This window comes from Fusarium falciforme, chromosome 14 (genome assembly GCF_026873545.1).
Source record: "Fusarium falciforme chromosome 14, complete sequence".
Lineage (NCBI taxonomy): Eukaryota > Fungi > Ascomycota > Sordariomycetes > Hypocreales > Nectriaceae > Fusarium > Fusarium falciforme.
The window spans coordinates 84,673-111,489 of NC_070557.1; the positions used below are offsets into that span (position 1 = coordinate 84,673).

Sequence of the window (26,817 nt, forward strand, 5' to 3'; positions counted from 1 at the left end):
CTAAGGCGCATAGTATCACAGCCCAAGAGACCCCCAGGCCACATAACAAGGAGGACCCACCTTATTCTACTAACCACAAAGGATTAAGATAGATCACGCCCTATAGGCCATAATCTATTATAATCTGCCTTATTATATAAAGTATATAAGGATAATATTTATTATATTTTCTATATAATAGCTACCTTAGCTATTAATATAACTTAGTTATACTTAATACCCTTAAGTATATTATTAAATATAATACCCCCTTATTTAAGTATAATATAATTAATCTATCTACTAATATAAACCCAGTATAACTAGTTTATCCCTTAGGAATATATATAATTATTATATATTAATAGCTCTTATTTAGTAGATTACTTATATTACCTTAAATAATATTAAATATAATAGCTACCTAGGCAACTCCCGTGAATAATTATTAGTAAGTTCTACTTATTAATTACTTACCTATACTTATTTTAATTAACCTAGATAAGGAAATAGACGATATAGATAACTCTAATAATAAAGAAAATAAATAACTATAAGCCTAGATTACTACTATGAGTATAGAGATAGATAGACTCTATAAACTTATTAAGAGAATAGGCGAAAACTAGTATATCTAAAACATATAATATCTAGATAATATCTAGAATATTACTAATATAATAGCTACCGCTATAAATAAAAGAGATATAAAAAAAATCTTAAAGCTAAATCCCTTAGAACCTTTTAATAAAACCGCCTATAAGCTATTAATATTCCTTATTTAGCTAAGGGTATTTATAATATATTACCTAATATAATTTACCTTACCCGCTAATAAGGTCTAATATACTATAAGTAAACTTAAGAACTACGCTGCTATATAGTTTAAACTTATTATAAAGGAATACCTTATAGCCCTAGCTAGCTAGTACTTACCCTATACTTATTACTTCTACTTAGACTATAAGGCCTTTAAGGCAATACTTTAATAAGCCTTTAGAACTATTAATAAAAAGGCATTAACTAAAAGAGAGATTAAGGCGCTTTAATAGACCTAATTTACCTTAGAATATAAAATAAAATACCTTTAGCTTGCCTTAAAGCTTAACTAAAATTAGAAATCCCTAATATCTTTTTTCTTTAATAAACTAAAAAAAGAAATATAAGTAGAGCTCTATAAGGAGGAATAACTTAATAACCTAGTTAATTATATTAGCTAAGCTATTAAGATTAATAATTAATAGTTTTCCTAGAAGAAACTCTAAAACCCTAAGTCTAATAATAATAAAGCTAATAACCTATGGTTTAATATTAACTAAAGTAAGAAAAAAAGTAATAATACCTCTTATAATATTAAAGCTAGCCCTATAATACTTAGAGCTATATAGAAAAGCAAATAAGACTACTATAGTTTTAAATATTATTACTATAATAAGATAAATTATATTAAGAAGGTATACTATAAAAAGTAATATAATATTAAGGAGGGATATTATTAGCTAAATTAGCGCTAAACCCTCCTAGAAGGTAAGAAATATATAAATATAGCCTAATAAGTCTAATAGGAAGATAAGAAATTCTAAACTATGATTTAAATAACTAAACTTATTATAATATCCTAAAGTAGATATAATATATTAGTAAGAATAAATAATAATAAATATAAATAAAAACTAAATACTAAAGTAGCCTATAATTAAGTAAAATAAACTAAGAAATAACTAAAGGAAATATAAAATATATAATAGTAATTACTCTTAGAACTAATAAAGTAAGTAAACCTTATATTAGATATAATAAATAATAAAAAGGTTATTATTAGGGTTACTAGGGAACTTAAATAAAAAGAAGTAATATTAATAGGATAGAAATAATAAGTGCCTTTAATGCTAGCTAAGTAAGTAGATTTTAAAGAAGCTATAATAGAAGATTTTAATTATAAAAAGTAGATTATAGGATATAATAAGGACGAATAATTCTTAATACTCTCTATAGCCTACTAAAGGGATTATAAATAAAATAACCCTATATAATATAACTATACTTTATGCCCCTAATACTAAGTTAAGGCATTATAAGAGTATAATAAGATCTATAAATGCTAATAAGTAAACTAATATAGTAGGCTATTATATAATAATTAGATTACTAAGGTAAATAATAATAATATTAATTAAATTAAATTTAAGTATAAAGCTAAAAAACTATAAAAAGAATTATATAAAGAATGCCCCTAATAGTAAAAGCACTAAAAGAGCGATAAAGAATTATAGGAAGAAAAAAATTACTTATGGCTCTATAATGAGAATAATAACTAATACTAGAATAATTTATAGGAATGATATATCTAGACCGCATAAGAATATATAGATATAATATATAAATAAGAAATCTATATCTAAGCCTACTATAGGGAACTAGCTAAGAACCTATAATACCTAGAAGCACTATTTAACCTATAAGATAATATAAGGATATACCTAATATATAGAGAATACCCTAGTATTTCTTAGATATCTTATTAATATTATTAGTATAAAAAATATAAGAAAGAAAAGTAAAAGTAAGATTATTTTCTTATTATATTACTAGCTTAACTTAATAGCTAATCTTATATATAATATAAAATAAAAAGCTATTAGGTATTTTATTAATATAATACTATTAAAGTTATATATATATAATATTATAAAGACTTATATTAAGCTATTTAGAAATATAAGTAAACTATCTATAAGGTTAAAGATTAGTAGAAATAAGTTAGCTAAAAAGAAGTACTAAAAGAATAAGAACCTATAACCTAGTTAGAGAATAAAGAAAACCTAGGTTAGAAATAAAAATAATAATACTAAGACTAGCTATATAGCTAAGATAATATATATAACTATAAAGTATATAATAATAGCGAATATAGGTATAACTATATTAGCTATATTAGAGCTATATTAAAAAACTAGGAAGCCTACCTATAAAAAGACTATAGGTAAAGAAATAACTTATAATGCTATGAAAGGCCCTATATATTATAAAAGGAAATAATAACCTAAGATACTTTAAAATACTAATATAAGTTAAAGGAGAATAGCTAAGCGCTTTAATAAATAATAGAGTTAAATAGAATCTATTTAACCCGAGGATAGTAAATAGGCTTAAGCTATTATAGAGGTATAAAGCAAAGCCTTATATAATAATTAACCTTAAAGGGAAAATATTTAATTATAATAATAGAATTATTAATAGCGAGATTAATTACCTTAAAGTTTTTATTAAAAGAAAAAACTAAGAAATCTTATTTAATATTATACCTATAAAAGGCTATAACTTAGTACTTAGGTACTTATAATTATATTAATTTAACCTATATTTTAACTAAAGAATTAGCTAGGTGCTCTCTTTTAATAATAAGGTATCCTTTATAATAAATAATAACTTAGAAGATAATATAAGATCTTAAGCTTTTATTAAAAATATTAGAGAAATTAAGTAGAGATAAATATAAGATACCTCTTTACCTAAAGGAATATAATATAAATATTATAATAAATAAAAATAATAGAATTAGTAAATAATTATATATATTATATAATAATTCTATAGATTAAAAGAAAATCTTAAGTAAGTTAAGAAAATATTAAAAAAAGAATAACTTAAAAATATTTTATTATAATATTATATCTATAAGAAGCTCTTTATAGAAGAACTTAAAATAGGTCTATTAAAATATATATATTATAACCTTAAAATTAAGTTTATTAATAAGAAATAACCTAGCTTTAATAAGCTTTATTTACTTAATATAGCGTAATTACTAATATTAAAGGAATATATTAAAGAAATACTATAGAAAAGATATATTAAAGAAAGTAAGTTATTTATTAAATACCTTATTATATTTATCTTAAAGAAAAATAAAAAACTCTAACTTTATATTAATTTTAAAATACTTAATATTATTATAATTAAGGATTATATATTATTATTTCTTATTAGTGAGCTAAAGGATTAATTTTTTAGAATAAAGTATTTTATAGCATTTAACCTTAAAGGAGCTTATAATCTTATTTAGATTAAAGAAAGGCATAAATAAAAAACTACTTTTTAAATTAAATATAGATTATTTAAATACCTTATTATACCTTTTAGGCTTATAAATATACTTATTATATTCTAATAAATAATTAATAATATACTATAAAAATATCTAGATATATTTATTATATATTACTTAGATAATATTTTTATTTTCTTTAAAATAAAAGAAAAATATATAAAATATATCTATAAGGTACTATAAATACTTTAAGATATTAATTTATTAATAAAACCTAAGAAAAGTAAGTTCTATGCCTTAGAGGTAGAATTTCTTAGATATATTATTTCTTATAATAAGATATATATAAACCCTAAGAAGGTTATAGTAATTAAGGACTAAAAGGAGTTAACTAATATTAAGGAAATATAAGCCTTCCTTGGTTTTATTAATTATTACTATAGATTCCTTAAATAATTTAAAAAGATTATAGTATTATTAATTAATCTTATAAAGAAAAATAAAATATTTATATTTAGAAATAAAATATAAAAAGCCTTTTATATAATTAAAGAACTTATCTTAAGTAAACTAATACTTAAGATATTTAACTTATCTTAATTAATAGAACTTAAGATAAATACCTTAGACTTTGCGCTAAGAGCTTAAATTAGGCAATAAGATAATAAAGGACTTTTATACTTAATTATATTTTACTCCTATAAGCTATATAGAGTAAAACTTAATTACCTTATTTATAATAAAGAATTCCTTATAATTATTAATACCTTTAAGGAATTTTAATATTACCTCCTTAGAAGTAAATACTAAATTAAGGTATATATAGATTATAAAAATATTACCTATTTTATAAAGATATAAAAACTTAATAAATAATAACTATAATATATTAAATACCTTTTAGAGTTTAATTATATTATTATTTATATTAAAGGAATAAAGAATAGCTAAGCTAATATTATTAATTAATAATCTAACTTAGATATTAAACAGATTAAAGCTAAAGAGTAACTTTTATATTTTATAATAAAAAGATACCTTAAATAAAAACTTATTAAAAAAATATAAAAATTAATACCTTTATTAAAATACCTTATATTTATTAGGAAATATAAATAACTAATTATAGATTTTATTAAATATATATTAGGGTATTAATAATAGAGTAATGGAGTTTAAACTTATAAAGGGAAAATCTCTATTCTTAATAAAGTACTTTAACCTATCTTTAATTATTACTACTACTAGGTTATATATTATAATAACCTAAAAGAAATAACTAAAGTTATATAATAATACTATAATAACTATGACCTTAAAAGTAAAATAAAAAGAAAAATATACTAATATAAGGGATATTATAAAAAACCTATTAGCACTAAGTAAGATAATAAGCTAATACCCCTACTAAAATACCTTAAGCTTATTAAGGATTATAAAAAATAAATTATTAATTTTATTAATTATATATAAAGATATAACTATTAAGAAAATAGATTTCTTATTTTTAAGGGAAAGATTATTATACCTAATAAAGTCTTTAGATAAATCTTTAATTATTATTATAATTAATTTCCTTATAATAATAATTACTAATTAATATTTAAAGCTATAAGCTAGATCTATAATAATTACTTATTTAAGGAATAAATCTAAGGTAAAATCTAATATTACTTAAAATATAAAAACTATAAAAAACCTAAAATCTATAAATAAGATAAAGTTATAGGGATACCCTATTAAGTTAATAAAGTAATTTATATAATAAAATAAAGTAATTTACTCCTATAATAAATCCTAGAATATAATAAATAACTCTTAGATAATAAAAAAATAGATAAGCTATAAGTATTAAATAAGCTATAATATAACTTTATATATAAAATATATAGCTATTAGCTATATAGATACTAAGGAATTAATAAAAACCTAGAATAAGTTAAGATAATATTTACTTTTCTTAATATAAAAAAAATTATTTTAATTATCACTAACTAATATAACTTTTATATAAAAACCAAGGCATAACACTATAAACCTTATAAAAAACTATAACTACTCCTAGTTATATAATAACTATAGGACTTAATTATTATAAATTTTATTATTAAACTACCCCTATTAGAAAAACTAGCTATTAAAAACTTTTATAATAATATTTTTATTATTATAAATAAATTTATAAAATTTTCTTATTTTATACCTTATAAAAAATTAATAATAATAAAAGAATTTATTTATTTTTTCTATTTTTATATTACTAAGATATATAATATATTACTTAAAATTATTATAGATTAAGGATTATTATTTACCTTAAAATTCTAATAAAGCCTTATAAGATACTTAGGAATTAATTATAAACTCTCTATTATATACTATAAGGAAATAAATAAATAAACTAAATATATAAATTAAATACTAAAATAATATTTTTAATATTATATTAATTATAAATAAACTAACTAAATTAAAAAGCTATTAGTTATATAGCTAGCCTATAATATAGCTATAAATAAAAGCATAAAGATTATACTAGTCTATGCTAACTTTAGATTTATATTAGATATATATTAATAAATAAGAGATATAATTATTAATCCTAAAGTAATTCTTATTAGTAATTAACTTAAAAACCTCTATAAAGAAATAAAAATAAAACTTAAATTTATTAAAAATAAAATAATAAAATATATTAATAAAAAAAAAATCAAGGGACTAATCTTTTTAAAGGGAAATATAGTTTACCTTATAATAAAAAATATTAAAATAAAAAAATAAAATAAAAAACTTAATTATAAATATATTAAATTATATAAAATTAAGTAAAAAATCTTAAAATATAACTATAAACTAGACTTATTACCTAAGATTAAGCTTTATTTAATCTTTTATATCTTATTACTTAAAATAATAAAAAATATTATTTAAGTTAAAATAGGTAATAAGTAGGAAACAAAGATTAATAGACTAGAAGAATATATTATAAAAGCTATCCTTAATATAAGTAAAATTAATAATAAAATAATATATTTTATTAAATAAAAAAACTACTTAGATTTAGAAAATATATAAGAACCCCTAGAATACCTCACTAATATATAATGCCTTTTAAAAGACTTCTATTAATAATATTAAAAAGAGAAATAAACTTAAGACTAATAGCACTTTAGTTAATAATATTTATAATACCCGCTAACTATATAGTAATTATAGCCTTAGACTTTGCCTTTTTAGTTACCTCTAGCTTATCTAAGAAATAAAGCCTATAAATAGCTACCTTTATACCCTTAATATATAATTAATATTTCTAATAATAAAGCTAAGTTAAATAAGCTAAAACCTTATTTACCTTTACTTAAGCCTTTTATACTTTTTACTATAAATATAAAAAATCCTCCTTAGTATACTCTTCCTTAGAATCTAGATAATTAGATTCTTAATAAATATAATTTACTAGGGAAACTATTAGTAATAAGAAAACCCTATAAGTAAGAATATATAAATAGGCACTAGAGATATTTATTAATATATCATAAAAAAGATTATAATAAGTATACTCCCTATAGCGATTTGATTTCTTAGGTAAGGCCATATAATAAAGGCTATAAGAATAATAAAATAAATAAGGCATAATTTTAAATCCAAAATAGTTAATAATATCGCCTAGTTTAATAATAGCTAATCGCTTCTTAGAAAAAGTAAGATAACTAGATATATTAGCAAAGATTTTTATAAATTAAAGATTAGTATATATATATAAAATAACTAAGGTTATAAATATAGCCTTAAAGATAAGACTAATAGAGGGGAGATATTATATTATAGCCTAAGAGACCCCTAGGCTATATAATAAAGAGGACCTATCTTATTCTACTAACCATAAAGGATTAAGACGGATCACGCCTTATAGGCTATAATCCCCTCTAATCCATCGAGTAGGATCATAATGGCTTAGGCCCTATAAGCTATGATCTATTATGATCTACCTTATTATATGAAGTATATAAGGATAATATTTATTATACTTTCTATATAATAGCTACCTTAGCTATTAATATAACTTAGTTATACTTAATACCCTTAAGTATATTACTAGATATAATACCCCCTTATTTAAGCATAGCGCGATTAATCTATCTACTAATATAAACCTAGTATAACTAGTTTATCCCTTGGGAATATATATAATCGTTACACATAGGTAATCCTAAATAAAGGTATATATAGTTTAATTCCTTCTAATTTAATAGTATATAAGTAAGAGTTTAAGGGCTAAATTAGGCGTTATATAATTACCCTAAGTGGTATTACCTAATTAAAGTAATTATAATATTAATTATATTTAGATATAAAATAGTATACTAGGAATATAAGGTAGAGTAAGTATTAATATTAAGGTATTTAAGTAATCTAAGTAGTTAGCTAAATAACTATATATTATCTCTATTTTAATACTACTATAAAATACTTATATTATATATACTCCTATCCTTAAATCTTTTTAATATCTTAAATAAGGTATTTTTTTATAAAGTGCTATTATATTGCGGTTATAATAGAAAAGTATAAAAATCCTTTAAATACTTTAATTACTATAATAGCGCTAAAGTATCCTTCTTTAATCCCTTAAATTATACTCTTTGCTTACCTAAAGTCTATATAATAATCTTTAATATTTTTAAGCTTAGTAATTATAGTATTTTAGCATAAAAATCGCGCTAGGCTTAATTATCCTTAGGTATATAGATAATAATAAAAAAGTCCTAGGCTTATAGATAATTATTATAGTACTAACTATAGCCGCGGGTAAAGTACTAGCTAGCCTTAATATATCTAATAGATATACTATGCTATAATAAGAGTAGGGTATTTATTAAAATAAGGGGCACTTTAGTGCCCTTAGAGCTAAAGCTAATATAGAATATATTTTATAAGTATAAATAAGAGATAAACTTAAGGTATTTATTATTTATTAATAGATTAGGTAGCAAGGGGTAGTTATTTTTCTTATATTACTTAGTAAACTATAAGGATATTTAATAGTCCTCGCTTTAGCTATTATTTAAATTTATTTATTTTCTCTATTTATTATAGATATCCTTTCTTAGCGGTAAGGTATATTTTCTAATTGCTTATAATATAATGCTATATCTAGATATATATTTCTAGTAGTAAATAAAAGAGTAATAATTATAATTAATCTATTTAAATGCCTAAGAATTTATTTTTTAAAGATACTAGAAAGAGGGGTTTGCTAGTTTTAGGGTTAAATAGAGGCTTTAATAGCTTAGAAACTATAGGTTAATATTTCTCGGGAAATAACTTAGTATATATCTCCTTAATTTCTCGCGGAGTAAATAGCTTCTAAGGCAGCTTAGGGCTAATATATTTATAGGACTTAGCGGTAGATATCAAGGGTGAGCTTATAGAGTCGCTATTATCTTATCTTCTTAATAACTATCGTAGAAAATCTATAGTGAGAAAATGCGCGCTATGATAGTATTATTGGGCTTGGCGATCTTAGCGGGAGTATTAAGAGCCTCGTTATTAGCCGCAACGAGCAATTTTAGGCAACTAAGAGTCACGTGGCAAGAGAGTGCATGGGACTAAGCTTAGAAACGTGCTGTAGTTTGCCGGAGCAGCCTTAATCTCGGCTACTGTCCGCAGCACTTTAGGGAATCGACAACAGTTGTACTAAGGAAGCAAGGTAAAGACAACTATACCATCCCGGGGTCTTACCGGCCAATCGGGCTGCTAAACACCATGGGCAAGATCATGGACGCTATAATAGCACACCGCCTGAGCTACGTGGCAGAGACATACAACCTGCTGCCTTCGACCCATGTGGGAGGCAGAAAGTTGAGATCCACCGAGCACGCCGTGCATCACATCATCGACAAGATTTATGAAGCGTGGAACAGAGGCCGAGGGCAGGTGGCTAGCTTACTCCTGCTCGACGTCTCAGGCGCATTCGACAACGTATCACACCAGCGGCTCCTGCACAACCTGCGGAAGAGGAAGATTGACGAGAAGACGGTTAGGTGGATATCGAGCCTCCTAGAGGACCGGCACACCAGGATCTCCGTCGACGGGTTCAAAACCGAGTTGTACAAAGTACGCACGGGAACCGTGCAAGGCTCGCCACTCTCACCAATTCTCTACATCTTCTACAACGCAGACCTGATCGAAAAGTGCAACCTAGCAGACGACACCTCGGCAACCGGGTTCATCGACGACGTGGCGATCCTAACATGGGGAGATACGACCGCGGAAACATGCACCAAGCTCCGAGGGGCACTTCAGATAGCCGAGCAGTGGGCGAAAACCCATGCATCGGTTTTTTCACCCAGCAAGTTTCAGCTCATACATTTCACCAGGGCTCGCACCAGAATAGATACCCGGCAACCACTGCAAACAGCCTGGGGTGAGATCCCGGCAAAGCCGACGTGTAAATACCTAGGTCTCATCATGGACTCGGCGCTGCAATGGAAGCCCCACGTAGACGAAGTACGGCGGAAGGCGACGAAGACAATCTCAGCCCTCAGCAGTCTGGGCAGCTCAACCTGGGGTCTTACCCTGCAAGACATGCGAAAGATCTACCGAGGGGTGGTGGTGCCACAGATCATGTATGCATGCTCAGCCTGATCAAACTCAAACTGGAGAACGCGGACCATGCCATATCCAAACAAGACACTGGCACAGCTGCAGAGTCTGCAGGCGCGGGCAGCCAGGGCAATATCTGGCGCCTACAAGGCCACATCAGCCCCTGCTCTAGACATCGAAACACACCTCCTTCCCATCGAACATCAAATCTGGAAGCATAATGCTGACTGCCTGGGAAGAATCAGCAATGGGAAACAAGAACCCCAGCGCAACTCCGGTCAAGCGAGAGAAGAAAGGACAAACATCAGCCCGCGCAGAGCAATACAAAAGGCCATACGGGACGAAGGAGGATTTGATCTGGAGAAAATGGAAGCTATCACACCGCACGTCGTCCCACCATGGTGGATAGGCCCAGAAACGTTCATCGAAGAGAGCGTCGAGAAGGCGCAAGCGAGACACCAGTACAGCACCAGCAACGAGCCAGATGCCTTACACATATACATGGATGGAAGTGGTATCAATGGCCACATTGGCGCTGCTGCCGTGTGCACCACTATCAACCAAACCAAAAACGCCTACATGGGCGATGATTCCGTATCAACGGTGTACGCCGGTGAACTGCAGGGAATTTTCTTGGCTCTACAGCTTGCCCGGGAGGATAGAGACAGAGGCAACGCCAGAAAGAAAGTTTTGATATACACAGACAACCAAGCAGCTATAGCCTATATCCTGCTTTAATATAGGAGGCATATTATACTTCGAAACTAGGAACTAAGGTAATTTCTAAGACATCGAAATCTCTGATAATTACTAAGCAAACGCAAAGTAGCAGCAAAGGTCGTTAAGTTTATGGAACAAACCTAGGTCCTAGGGCAATTTAGGGCCAGTTTGTAACCAGACGAAGCTGAGCGCTGGGGAAGACTGTAGGTAGGAGGACATATACTGTTGAAATGAGAAGATGCAGGTTGCTTGATTCATCCTAAAAGAACAGTAGGGGAACCACTGTTTATGTACAGGCACGATCTCTTGTAGAATATTCCTCCTTCTTCCACACCTTGCCACCGACTTGGTCGCCTCACACTTGTGATCTCCAACACATACACGGGGCGTATGACTCGCCCCGTAAGAGCCTAAAAGCATGAGTACATTAGTATTTAGAACCACGATCTATAGAGGTTGGCAGCTAGTTGTAGATAGAGGTTTGAGGATAGAAGTGGGAAGTCTGGAGGCGGCTGGCTAAATACTATTTGGCGTTTGGCGAAGTGGGGCGTAATGGATAAACATTCGGGGCGCTTCGGCTATCGGCCAAACCCCGCTTACTGGGCATGGCTGCCGGGGAATGGCGGCTAAAACCGAGTAGGAATAGAACCTGAACCTGAACCTAGTTTGCCGGAGCTGACATGCCTTAAGATAATTAAAAACGCTAGCTAAGCAAAACTTGGTGACCCTAAAGACTTAAACCCCCTTTAATCTAGAAGATCTCAACATTAGTATCTACTATACGATTTAAAACCCCTTCTTATCTATCCTCGATAGCTCGCTAGTCCTATTTCGAGACATTAAGATAGCTTCTATGTCCTCTGCTATATAGTCTATCGACCTATTAGCCTCTGATCGTTCTATGCCCTTATAGATAATCGTCACCGGCTCTAGAGATAGCCCTGGCTATATCCTCGTAGCATCGCGGCCCTTAGCTATATATTAAGATGCTAAACTTACCTAGGGCCAGATCGCGAGGGGCATAAGGGCGAGCTTATTATAACTCAGTGAGGCTATGGCTAAATATAGCTAAAATAAGAGCAGATAGAAGATCTTAATATGTCTTACTATCTTCCTTGCGAGGCCTAACCTATGGGAAATACTAGACGAAGACGAGGAGCCCTAGTGGTCTTTGGCTAGAGAGCTGCTGAAGGTCGCTTTGCGCCCCTTCGTCGACAAGGAACCATCTTTACCTGTCTACTTCTGGTTCGATAGCATCTTCTTCCCTTAGTTTAAGGATAAGCCTGCCCTCTCTGTTCTTCAATTCGATAAGAGACTCGTTTAGAACGCCCATATTAAAGAGGGTATCATAGAGCTAAGCGACCTTGACTAGGAGAGATAGATAGTCATAGAGCTTTTCGGCGAGGATTACCCTTTTCGTTTCAGTAAAACAGAGGGCAGATATCTCCTTTTCCTTATTTTCTATAAGCCATTGCCTCCTTAACTATAAGTCCTGGCCCCTTATTATATTAAGACGCCGAGGTTAGCCATAAAGCCATTTAAAAAGGAGAAGGGAATTAAGAAAGAGTTAGTTAAGACCGAGGTAAAGGTATAGCTAGCCTTATTAATAGGGAGTGAGTTTAACTTGCCCTCTTTAAGCCCCTCTCTAAGCCTAGTTCTACCTCCTTTGAGAGCTAGCGCAAAAGACTAGATCGAGGTTATTACTAGCGATGTAGATGAGAACCGCATGGGTTAGAAATGGGCTTGAGACTTTATAAGCTTAGTACTCTCGGTAGAGGCAGAGGGTAAGGAGCTCTCGGCTGGCCCTGCCTTTACTGCTTATGGTCCCGCTGCTGGAACCCGAGGAGTTGATACGAGGAGGCCAAGTAGTTGGCATCCTCGTAAATAGACGAGGAAATAGTAGTTACTCTAGCTCAGGGTGACCTAGGTCCCCTATCAGCTCGTCCACACTATTGATAATATCGCCGGGTAGCTTAGTTCTGGAGAGGCTATTGTTAATAGGCTTAAGGTAGTTCTGCTTGAGAAGTTGAAGCTAAAGCATTGTTAGCTAGCTTTTGAGTATGATGTAGTACTTCTTTACATATGAATCTCTCTTGCCCTCTAATTGGACTCTCTGGGATGCTTAGCACTGGACTTGCCCTATAGTCGAGATGAACCTGAATCTTATCTCTAAGCCGTAAGTAGACCGCGAGGTGTGGCCGCTTATGATTAAGCTCCCTATCTAGCTAACTATCGAACTGAAGATCCCGGAGCTGTTGATTATACTAGTCTGTTGTTATTGGGTTAAGCAGATCATCTATATTGATAGAATTAATAGCGGTTATTACCTAGGTAAGTCTATCTCGAGCTATAGGCCCTAGATAGACTACCTAGTTCTCTATTTCGCTTATATTATATAGATCTATCGGGATCCTAGCGATAAGATACTCCCTATTCTTCTATAGCTAGATATAATGGCCGTTCTATATCTCTATGAAGTCTATAACCTCTTAATAGATCATAGGTCTATAGAGAGTATATACTATGATCTAATAAGTAAGATAGTTTAATTAAAAGAGGCCGCTATTAATTAGCTTATATAAGAATATAATCTAGCGCTAATTAATACCTTTAAATAGCTTTTCTTACTAAGACTTAATCTATTAATTAGATATACTTAGGCCCTAGATATAATAAGAGCTTAATTTTACTTCTTACCTATAGACTTATTAGTTATTATCCTTAGTAATATATTGAAGCTTTATCTAATTAAGGTTAATAAGAATTACTTAGGCTTTAGCCTAAAGATAAGTCTTAATACTATAATCTAAGTAAGTAAAAAGGAGGTAGACCCCTAAGTATAATATAATCTATAGAAACTATTTAAGTAAACTTAATATAGTTATATTCCCCCTGCTAATATATATCTAGATAATAGCTCTTAAGTATATATTAATATAGGCATAGATAGAGAAGCTAAAGTTCTTAAGCTTCTTATATTAATCGCGAGACTATATAAAGTTAGGCCTAGGAACCTAGAAGTTCTTCTAGTGCTTCTAATCAGTAAGGCGTCTTTGTTTGGCCTGCTTCTTTTACTCTGGGTTTGTTTAGTACTCGCGATATAAGGTATTCTAGCCGATAAGGACGCCGGCATAAATACGGACATAATAATATAGATTACCCCCTGCTAAATCTTTTAATACTTAAAGACTAATGGTTATCTTAGAAGAGAAAATCTCTTACTTTTTAAATAGCCTCCTATTATTTAGCTAGATCTTAGAAGCGCCGCTTTATACTATGCTTTAGATAATACTCTTATATAGTCCGCTTAGAGATCTCGATGCCGCGTTACTTAAGATCACGGATAATAGAAGTATTGCTATATCTATATCGGTAGAAGTAGCCTTTGATTAGCTCGATGAAGGTATTAGTATTAATCTTTGAGTGAAGGGGGGAGTACTCTTAGGCACCTTATTCCGCTAACCTCCTTTTTAGGGTTCTGACGTCGAGTATATGCCTATCGTCGCGGAGATGGGCATATATAGTATCAATGGATAGTCCTTCTCGCCGCTGCTCGAGGATCAAGTCCTTAACGCGCTCTAAGTCCTTATGGGGCCTCGGCATTGTGCGAGACGTAGACCAGGGGGTCGAGATCGTGGTAGAGGTCGGAGTTCATTCCTCTTTCTAAGGCTTCCAGCTGCAATATCCCGCCCTCTCTGAACTGGCATTATCGGAGTGTTGTCAACCTAGCACCGAAACATAAATGCAGATATCGAACAAAAGATCAGTGTAGATTGAGGATTAAAAAATGAGCGTCTCCTCTCTTATCTAAAGGAGCAACAAGAGTCTGTCTCTTATACCCGTGTTCAGTCTGCCGATTCATAGACAGCAGGCTGTTGCCTGACGCTAGTTGTGGTCGTTCACTCTCATCGTGAACAAGTTCACGATGATCGTGATCCTTGCCTCCAACAGTAAGCGAGGGTCTCCGGAGCTTGACAAGTGTCGCATATCAAGCCCTGGCCCCACTAGCGTAGCTGCCTGCAATGCAGCTGCTACTGCCTAAACAGGCAACACTTTCATTTGTGTATAAAGAGCTGCACGACTCAACGCGTCTTGCCATTGAGTTCTTGCTCCTTAGATAATTCTCATCAATTAACTGGTGCCATAAATGATCCCTGTGGAGCCAGTTGTCTGACACGGAGCTTCGGCGCCGATGGAATGGCATCAGCACCGCTTGGTATGGCATCAGCTCTGCTACATTAAAAACAGTGCGCTATCATATCAATACTGTAGCCCTATATAAAAACGCCTAAAGCCTACGTGCGAAATAGCTCCAGTCATTTTCGTACATGGTTTTGTCACCCATGTGGTAATATGCGACCGTAGAGTACCCTAGTCTGTGACTTTTTGATTGGTTATGGCCCCATAAGTTCAAGTTTAGAGCCAGCCTCTGCCGCCTCGCGAGCTGCCAATCAGAGCCTCTATTGCGGGATAGCGAATCAAGAGCTTGGGAACAGAGGCTAGCAAGGGTACTGAGATCCACCAAGTTTTGCAAAATTGTCGAGTCGATACGGTAGCCTCGTCGAGGTCGCTCATCGATCCAGTGCGTAAGTACCTGCTACCGAGTAAAGCCCCAAGGTTGCTCAACCGTATAGCTCGGTCTGGACTGTCTTTTGGAGTGGCCTCGACGGCTCCTCGGGCCACACCAATAGCCTCGTCGAGGTCGTTCATCGATTCAGTGCGTAAGTACCTGTTGCCGAGTGAACTCCTGGTGTAGATAGCCTAAATAGTGTCGTAAATGTCCACTGATCGCATCACCTGTTCTAAAAAACCACTTGTACACGCTCGAGTCCTTTGGCGGTCGTCTCGATGGGCAGCGATTAACTAAATACTCATATCGCTGCTGCTCAGGTCGTCTCCTTAAATGACTCTCTCATAAGACTTGCATGAATGCAACCCCATTTCCCCCTCGGGCTGTAACTTCTTGTTACACTACCTATCTTTTGTATGTGGATAACTTGACCTTGGCCGGTGGGCTCTCAAGGATCCGTAGCCTTTCCGTCTAATCATCATTCACACTACTACCTCACCATGATGCAATATTCAGCTATTCTTGCTGACATGGGCGTACGCCACTTCAGCACGCTAGGCCCTAATCTAGCCTAGCCTAGGTTCCCAGCGGAGAAGATATTAACTCTATAGAAAATGTGTCGCATATCACCGCTAGGTTCGTGCGACTGGATATGAAACGCGGCCAGTACTTTGGGGTTGTGTATCCGGTTTCACATCCAACTTGTCGCATCAAGGATTCCAATCCTAACAACATGAGCTTAAATAGCTCTGCCCGAACACATGGCTGTTCAATTTCTTTTGTTCTTTAGATAATTCTCATCAATTGACTGGTGCCATCAATGATCCCTGTGGAGCCAATTGTCTGACAACCAGTTGAATTGGGCCATGTACGCAACAAGCTCACGTGGAACCCGAAGAAGCAAATTGGCCCAATTAGGCAAGAAGGAGGGGGAGCTGCGTATATCATAAGTGGCGATGACCTCAGACAGTCAGATTGAACTCAACAAGAACAACAACACAATTGTAGTCATCTTGGTTCCACACGTGCTTTCCGACAGTTATCTTCCTATCATCTGAGTAACGTACATAATAAGCGCCTAAGCCTGATATTTTCTAACGTCAGTAGGAGACAAAGAGTAGTCGTCCACCCGTACCATAGTAAATCTGTTTCAGCCTCCCGATGTGCTAACGACACCCATAACGTCTTCACCTAAGCTCAAAAGTGTCACTAATAATACGATCCTCCAGTTGTTTCCCCTTGTTGTAGTTCCATCTAAAGGTCAACGACTCTCCATTCATCATCCCATGAATATAACACTCTCTGACCAGTTGGTAATAGTGGCTGGGAGCTTGTTCAAGCCTTGTCGTAGGCGGCTGATGGGCGGGCCCTGTGGACGAGGATTCGACGTGAAACTTTTTTCTCACGGCTGTCGAAGCAGCGTCTGGGTTTGATGGCGCGCTTCGTTTCCCCAAGTTTTGCGTGTCCCCCACGGACGAGGTACTGTCCGATTTCTCCGCCCTGTCTAGTCGTTTGCGCCGTGCCCTTGCTGCTAGATTCTTTGTAAGGTACGCAGCCATATTGGCTTTCCGGATCTCCTTATCTGCTAGTTCGTTCTCAAGGTCTGCCATGCTTTTGTCGACTTTTCGAAGAACAATAGGGACACTGCATCCGTATAGAATGCATACTAAATCCCCTTCCCGAGCTCCCTTTGGTGCTAAGCCGAGCCATGAGTTTGAAGTGAGCATCATTCTTCGATTCCAGATAACCGCTTGGACTCTCTTCAAAAAGTCAGAGATAACCGAACTTCCATGATTGATTAGCTTAGACGTGTCTAATGTATCATCTATTGCCTCTTGGAAGACGGTCTCGCATGCTGGTCCGTAGAAAGCAGGCGGATCTTTTCCATCTGGCCCACGGTCTGCAACTAGTGTTCTCTAGAACTCGTCCGGCGGCGGGCCATTCTTCGGCTTCCATCTAGCCAGAGCAGGCCACTCAGGTGGGATGTGACCTAGCTGCGAAGGAAATTTGAGTGTTGATATTGTATCCAACACGAACCCTTCTAGGAATATGCTGCGGTCGATAGAGTTCTAGTACTTGAAGAAGGGTCTTGTCTTGGGCGGACTAATTGCCTGCGATGTAGTGTATATAGTGACATCTGCATCTCTAACTAGAGGGTTAGGGTTCCTTTGGATAAGCCTTCGTCTAAGGGTGCTGCGGTCTACCGGTTTGTAGGCCGCATTGTTGAGCGTCGCGATCCAAGAAGGAAACTTCTCTCTAGGTAGATCTGGAGCCCATGGGCGACATAATATGTCAAGCGCACGAGAAGGGTTTGCCCTCGGAACTGAGAAGGACATGAATTGCTTGTACACCTCTAATACTGGGGCCGAGTAGTCGACTCGGAATGGTTGACGCATGAGGCTGGAATCAATCAATGAGTGCAGAACTCTTTTAGCTCCGGGCCTGTCGAAGATTGGTAGACCCGAAGTCTTAATGATACCTGATTGGTCTGATCTCAGAGTATCTCTAGAGATGGACAGAAGGGAGAATATAATATCCCGTGGTTCCGAGGTTTCATATATAGTGAAGCTCGAAACTAGGTATTTGAGACTGCGTAACGGCACGGGGCTGCCGTGCTGATACGGGGTTCGAAACAGATCATTCACTGCTTTGACAATCTGGATAGCCCCCAGCGCAGGTGTATATCTAAGGCCAAATGATGCGTCTTCGAGCTCTGAAAAAGCAAGGCGTGACTGATTTAGATATCCTGAAAGGGCTCTGTGGAATAATAGTACGGCCATTGAGAACGCCGTCTAGCTAATTGCGTCTTGCCCACAGACCAGAATCGCGGCTTTCTGATCAGCCAGAGCAATCTCTTGAATGACCCATCGACGACTAAACTAGAGACGTCGAACAGTGGATGGTCAGGGCTGTCGTTTCGGCTATGAAGGAAGACTCACCCAGGGTTGCTCCATGAACTGGATGAGGGCTATCCATTGATCGCCGTATTCATCGTCCCGGCACAATTGGTCGAAGTTCTTTAAGTCTAAAAGGTCATTGCGCATGAAACGAATTGCCTTTTGACTCGTCTCATCGCCCTCGCTAAGCCAGACACACACACGCTTGGCCTTGCCGTAGATCTCTGACATCATCGGCACCTGTCGACTCTTCTCGATGGTACTGGCCTGATCAATGCACACCGCATCTACCCATAGAACTCTATACCTGTCAACTAACCGAAGGCGTCTGAGTGCGACCTCCAGGTTCTCCGGCACCCTGAGGCACTGATCGCCACTGTCGCCTCTAATGCGGATAAGGCTGTTCCACTTGTTTCGGCCCTAGCACCAAGAGACTGCCTCAAATTCGGCTTTGGAATCATTGTTCAGGATCAGGTCGAGCACGATGTCCGCCTCAAATGTTCGAGCTGGATGCAGCCTGATCAGGCGTGTCGAGAAACCTGTCCGTGATAGTGGTATCGCCTTGTAGCTGAAACTTGGGAGCCCACACGTTGAGCACATCCTTGGGTCAGATCGTGTTGATTGAGCCGGTCACCGGTGGTGTGTGAGAAGTGATGTTGATGACGTCTGGGTTAACTGTTGGATACGCGATGGGGTAGGGGTGAATTCAGTAGATTGTGGGTTACAAATTGATGATCTTATTGATTGAAGTCTTGATGATCTTGTTCTTGCTCGCTTCGTCATCGTGCGGGGGCGTTTTTCGATTCTTGATGTTTTCACCGCCACAAGCCACACATTGTTATCTCCTTGACTGCGCGAAGACTGCCAACACGTACCGGACAGGGGTCTGATCCAATCAAAATGAGGGAAATGAGGGGTACTTCTTTTCCCACCTAATTTCTATGGTGATACTTGTCAAAGCAATCCGATGAGTTACATAATGGAACATCACACAGCTCACAGCCGTACCGCGATTGGGGCGCCTTCTTCTTGCCCCTATTCCCGTTTATTGAGGCCAAGGCCCGGTCTGCTGCTTGTGATCTCGCAACACCACAGCGATGGCCTAGGCAAGCGTGGCAGCGGCTGCTCTTGGTACGGCCTCTATAGATAAGCTTGTGGCCCGGGTTGTTGAGGTCTTCGTTGCCGGTTTTGTATCGCTTCCTTCCTCGAGATAACGGACTGTAGGCTGCGATGAGGGCATCCACAAGGCACCCTCTCCACGCCGCTTGTGACTTGTATCTCTTCCAACTTGGGTTTCCGTATAGCTGCAATAGATAGCTGTTAACGAGGGCAACATCGAGGAGGAAGGTCCAGGCTAGAGCCTGCCAAGGGCCCCGACGAATGCGGCGATCATAACCTAGCAATGCCCTCAGTTGGTCTCCCCGGTCCACATGATTCATTTCGTCGTTATAAGTAGCAGCAAAAGAAGGAATCTCGAATTCCTTCACAGCTTCCTCACCAAAAAAAACGCTGTATCGGCTGTGCCCGGGCTTCCATTGTGTTGGGCCTCTTCCTCTTCCGCATGACAAGCTCGTCTCCCTTGAACACGGAAGTCAGGAAGAGCACGAGGGCGTTATCTTTCCACGCGATTTGGTTGACCTGCTAAGCCAAGGGACAAATTAGTAAGGGAATCACACGTAAATATGTCTCAAGACCTTGCCTTATGATCAACTGTTGGGGCTATTCGAAGCTCGCCAAACCGAATAAGGTTACGGCCGGCAGTGTCATCAGCTTTGAGCTGTACGAAGGGCTTGAACATGCCACAGTTGCGGGGGGCTGTGCCTGTGGCCCCGTGGCCTAGCCGGCGAAGATGTGTGAAGAGATTCGCAGATGAGAAGAGGTTATCGATGAAGACGTGATATCTGGCTTTTGGCAGCTTATTAACTAGGGCAACGACCACGCTCTGAGTCGGGTTAAGAGGCGTATATAGATCTCTTCGTCTCTGACTGCGTAGCTGACTGGGAAATTGGCTCTTCTTCCTTGGGTGCCGGCGCGGCTTCTTTAGAAGACTAACTGGTCCGTATCTCTTCTTTGGCTGGTGCCAAATCCACCGTAAGAAGAAGCCTTTTTGAGCCGTAACCCAAGACTTGAGGCCGAGGGGCGTAGGTTTATTAGGGACCTTCGTTGTCTCGTAGGACCTTCCTGTGAAGCGGGTCATACAATCATCCACAGCGAGATTCGTGCCCGGGACCCATAAATCAAGGGACACGCGTTGTATGTGCTCAGACCAGTCATCCACGGCTTGGAATACCCTCGGAAGGTATGTATCGGCGATGTTGAACGGGTTGAAGACTGTATGTGCCGCTGCGGAAGCTGAAACCTATCGTAGGTCATGAGCCGACGAATTGGGTGGTCAGGAGCATAATGCTCCGGGTGAGAAGTCTCCCAATGGCTATGGATCGTAGCTTCTTTGTGAATTCCTATGTAAATCAGGATGGCAAGCCATATGTATACCTCTGCAACGGAGGTCTCAACCCAGCTTTTGAGCCGGGCTGCCGGCTTCAAATGACGGTCTTGGAGCAAGCTTTCAACCCAGCGATTGGTGTATTGAACCCATCTTTTAACTAAGGAATAAGGTAGGAAAAGCTGGAAAAGCTGGAAAAGCTCAAGAGGCGTATGGGGCAGAGACTTGATAACAGGGTCGCGAGAGGGCATCTCCATAGGGAGGAAGTAGGCGCTGCACCTTGTGGCCGGGTTGAAGACCGGTCGGCACGTGACGTCGTTGGGCTGCTCACGGCGGCTGTTTTTCTCTGTGATATAGCTACTTAGATCAGAAGCGTTAAGTGCCTCGCCGGGAATTGATTGAGAAGTCATAGGTCTCTTCAAAATGCTTTCTATAGTGTTTTGGCAGTAATTCCTTTCTGAGAGACCTGTCGCACTGAGCGTGCTAAAAGGATCAAGGGTCAGGTAAACGATAATAAGCAGCAGCAGTGTGTTGATTGATTGCTGTCTGAGGTTTTTTTTGTGCGGGGTATTCCATTCAGCAGAGTTACTTAAAGCATACGGCTAGATTACTAACGCAGTTGTTTCATGAGGCCGTGAAGATCATGCCTACCCTGCGACATAACCCCTTAATTAAACTCATATTATATAATATGCATTTCAACGGATGTGCAATTGATCCGGTGCTGCTTAGAGGAAGGTTTTAAAAGCAAATATGGATGCCAAATGAGGCATGGCGTCTACTGCCAAGCACTAACCTAAATACGGTGACCGTAAAAACCAAAAGCGGTTGAGTTTGACCGCTAAAACCTGATTAGCTGCAGCATTTGAGTTGACGACGAGGTCAACAACGAATATAACCACAATGAAGAATATGAACTTATCAATACATAGATAATATAAGTTTAAAGACCCTATTGTATGCTTAAATCCTATTATTGATAGTTTTATCGTAGGTTTGGGGTCTAGTTTGAGTCGGCAAATATATGATAGTGCATCAGGCAGTCAATGAGTGTCTTGGATGAACCTGGAAATGAGGATGAATTCGAAAAGTTCATCAATTCTCCGCCAAGACCTATGACGACAAGCACGCCGCTTGAATGGTGGTGCCGAGAGGAACAGAGGATTGAGTATCCACGTTTACATCAATTGGCCATTGACGTACTCAGTGTACCAGCGATGTCAGACGACCCGGAACGGGTATTCTCTTGCGCACGACGGACAATTTCATGGGACAGGGCACGGCTCTCAGCTGATACTGTGGAGAAACTTCGATGTCTGAGCAATTGGGTGAAGAACGACTTGATCCGCAACGTTTATATGGCAGTAGATGACGAGGTCATGGACAGCCCCAGTCGCTGCTCGAGTGCACGCTTGAACTGTAGTAGTGTCCGATTTCTTCCTGATAAGGATGCATCGCCGACTCCAAGAGTTTGGTATCGTCACGATATTTGTTTTCCTTTGCCAGGTCCCGGGGCTCCTGGCCGGCTTTGTCTTTCGCGTAGACATCCGCCCCATTCTCTAGTAGGACCTGGACCGCAACTCTGCTGCCCTGCAATACCGCCCATGACAGTGGGGTCCGACCTCTCTCTCTGTCTTTCGACTCGATGTTCGCCCCGTTGTCAAGTAGCAGCTGAACAACAGCTCTGTAGTCTGCCTTCCCTGGCTCCTCTGCATCGCCCGGCTCATCAGGATCAGCATCCGGACCCAGGCAGTGTCGGACGTATCGGTCGTCCTCTGTCCCCACCGCCCACAAAAGCGGCGTCCAACCCTCCTCGTCCGTGGATTCAGCATCTGCTCCTCTGTCGAGCAGAATCTTGATGCTGGCTTCATCCCACGTCTTGGCAGCCCATGAGAGTGGCGTTCGGGCATGTTCATCTCGCGAATCAATGTCAGCTCCCATGTCGACCAATGTTTCAACAATATCCGCAACTCCGTTCTTGGTCAGTGTCAGTGGTGAATCCTGCTTCCCAGCCGCGTTGATTTGTTTGCCCAGAAGTATCTCGACAGCCCTCCTTCGGCCCCGCACAGCCGCGAACAGTAGTCGGGTCGCGCTGTACCACTGATGAGGCTCGAAGCGTGCACCACCCTGGTCGATGAGCTGCGCAGCTGCCATCCCACGCCCTTCTTGGATCGCGAGAACTAGCGGCGTTCTACCTCGTTCGTCTCTCGACTCCACATCTGCTCCGTGCTCGAGTAGCATTTTGACGACAGCAACGAATCCTCTCTCAGCTGCCCACGAAAGCGGTGTTCGACCTTGATCATCTCTGGTCTCTATATCGGCTCCCTGGTCAAGCAGATACTTGACCAAGTCCAAACATCGATCTCTGGGAGACATTGTTTTGGCATCCCTTTCGACGTTGCCAAAAACTTGGGCATAGCTTCTCCGTACGGCCAGCGAGAGAGGTGTTTGGCCTTGTTCGTCCTTTGCTTCAATATCAGCGCCGTTGAAGACCAGGAGTTCGACCATGGCGCGGCAATGCTTCGAAGACATCATGAAAAGGTGTGCAGCGCACATCTCGGCTCCATGGTCCAAAAGCAATTTTGCAATACCAACCCGTTGGCCTTCTATTGCCTTACTTAGCGCTGCGTTTCGGAGTTGACCTGACTGGACAGGAGCTTCCCTCCGGAGGAGTAGGCTGGCGATAGCCTGATAACCCCATCCAACTGCCACTACCAACGGCGTGTGATCGAATTCGGCCGCCGATTCTACATCAGCCCCTTCGTCAAGTAGCAACGCAACAGTTGCCTCATGGCAATGAAGCGTTGCGAAAAATATAGGCATCTGCCCCTGGTTGTCTTTCGAGTTCACGTCGGCTCCATTGTCGATCAACAACTTCACAACTGCGTCTTGTCCCTCTGCTGCGGCCCATGATAGGGGGGATCGGCCATTCATATCCTTCGTCTCCACGTCAGCTCCCTTGGCAAGGAGCAGCGTAATGACAGCTTCGTGTCCTCGTTTGGCGGCCCATGATAGTGGTGTCCGCCGTACCCTATCGCCTAGATCTGGTGCTGAAGCTGAGTTGCCGAGCAGGGCGTCGACATACATATTCAACCCAAAGTATGATGCCAGGTGTAAGCCTGTCCCGTAAGTATCCAAGTCCAGCGAACATTCTTTGTCCTGGCAGTCCCAGTCGTCGTCGTCCCATTCGGTATGATCTAATACTTCAGCCTGGAAGAAATCATTTTCAACCACGAGAACTTGACTGGACGCATTGGTTTTCCTGTCGCTCTCAAGAAAGCTCATGATGGTGTGGCTCGTCTCCGAAGCTGATAGAGCATGATGGCCCCAGTGCAAGGAAGCATAGTGGTAGAGCGCGTACTTCGACTCCCGGATACGGTACTGGCGTCCTGTGCGACAACGTCCGCTCCGGAAATCGTCGAGTGAGAGGTAGGTGACACAGGTATGGGCGAGATAGGACTGAGCGTCCGGAAACCAACGGTTACAAGTTCCCTCGAAGTACTGCTGTGTTGTGTAATGCACTAAACGCACGGCTTCAGTCTCCTCGTCAATTGTGACGAGGCCCGCGCACGTCGAGATGAGATCTTCCACTGGGCAGATGTTTTCAAAGTCGAAGATCCTTTGTCCATCAATTACGGCGATGGCATCCTCAAGCTCCTCTGGCCGCAGTGGCTTTTTCGCAAAAGTGATCCACGAGAGGACCTGTTTTGCGATCTCGGCCTGGTCGGCAAGCTGCCCCTCGATTCGCTCCATGGCAACATCGTAGGCGCGGTGGTATGCCTGCGAACCTGCCGGCAGGTCTTTCAATGCGGTGCGGACGGCCGTTGCTGATTTCTTCCCTTTGAGGGAGTCAAAGTTGAGTTGTGCAAGAAGAAACCTGGTTGCGCGTCAACATGATCCATCGAGAGTATTGGCAACGGAACGTACATTCCGTCGGCGGCTCGAAGGATGCCTTGCTTGATCTCTTCCTTCAAGCTGGGGCTGCGCGATGCGCATTTTGGTAGCTCCAAGGAACGACCTTCCAAATAGGCGAGGATATCTTGGTCAGCCGCCCGGATCTCCAGAGTGGCGCATCCCTGAAACTCTGCAACAATGTCGGGGATATGCCTCGAGGTCGCAAAGAGTTTTGCGCCAGACTTTTGTTGGAGGTTCTTGAGTTCATGGAGGAGTCGGGATCGAGAGCCGTCAGAGTCGTCGCACTCGTCGAGTGCGTCGATGACAATGAAGGTTCTGGGGTATAACGCAGTAACACACTGGAGTACATTCGAAATCTCCTGAAATGACGGCCGCGTTCTCCTACCAATGCTAGTGTGCTTCTTATAGAGCTCATCAAGTTCACTCGGCATCGAGGATTGATAATCGCTTAGCTGCTTCAAGATATTTGTGAGCAAATCTTCGACTTTCTGCTCGTGCCGGCGTAGATAGTCGAGATAGATATAGGCGATGGCTGTGTCGTTGTCATCCCTGGAGCGTGTAACGAGATCTTGCACTACAATTGATGTTATGATGGTTTTCCCCGCTCCAGGGATACCTGGACAGAAAAGAGTGCTCCCATCCTTGATCCATCCTTTGAACTCGTCCGATTTCAGGAGCCATGTCCCAGTGCCCTTTTGCTGCCGGTTGACAAAAGTACTCTGCGGGATAGCATAATCTACGGGTGTCAGCCAGTCAAGGATGGCTTTGCGCTTGATTGCGGCGTCATGATCGTCGTGACGAATCTGCAGCCCGCGTAACTGATCTCCGAGACCGTTCTGCGACTCCTCAACACGCCGCAGACCTCCGGAAATCTCTCGCAACGAGGTCTCGTTTTCATCGCCACTCCTCTTGACAGCTTTGAGAAGCTCCTCAAGTTGCCTTTGGTTGTCTTTAGCCGTCTTTCTGATCTCCCGGATCAGTTGCAGGCAGTCGACGTTCAGTACCAGCCCTAGCAGAGCCTTTTCACGCTCTATCGCTGCAAGCAACTTATCGACCTCGTTCTCATTGAAGGGCCATGAAAGGGTTGATGCGACCTTCTTGATGCCTCTTCTCGGTTGGAATTTGGACTGGATGATGCTCAGGGCAGCCGAGAGTCGCCCTAGAGGTGCTTCGGGAGCGTCGATAGCCTTGATCATCTCGGACCACCCCTCACCTTCCTCACAATCGTCGACTTCGTCCATGATCCTCCGAAGGACTTGTTCGCAGCCCCGTACCGACTCCCGAAGGCGTTTACGCTCCTTTGTGGACCCTGACACTCCGTTGATATATCCGATCACCTTGGCAGAGAGCTGCATCACGGCTATGACACTCGCCGCAGCGCCGAGAGGTTCCATCTCAAGACACGCAGGCGACGCCGCACAGCTTTGTTGGTGATAATGAGTTGGCCGTCGACCCACGTTGCCTCTGTCCGATATGGGGTACGTGGCTGAAAGAAATGTTGATGAGGGATATTGCCTGAATGAAATATACCATCTTGGGTAATGCATGAATGAGGGGGGGCCACCGGTAGGTGCACAGCTGGCTGTGCAAATAAGATCACGTGATATATCGCACAGCCGGCTGTTACCTCAGCGAG

At 38.7% G+C, this 26,817-nt stretch overlaps 1 protein-coding gene across 1 annotated transcript; it reads right to left on the minus strand.

The window, feature by feature from the left end:
• Positions 1-22,643: 22,643 nt before the first annotated feature.
• Positions 22,644-26,422, minus strand: NCS54_01499600 (Hypothetical protein; the record flags this gene model as incomplete). Its single annotated transcript, XM_053160111.1, has 2 exons — positions 22,644-25,143; positions 25,194-26,422. 2 exons carry the CDS (start codon positions 26,420-26,422, stop codon positions 22,644-22,646), a joined length of 3,729 nt encoding a protein of 1,242 aa, XP_053016086.1.
• Positions 26,423-26,817: the final 395 nt, after the last annotated feature.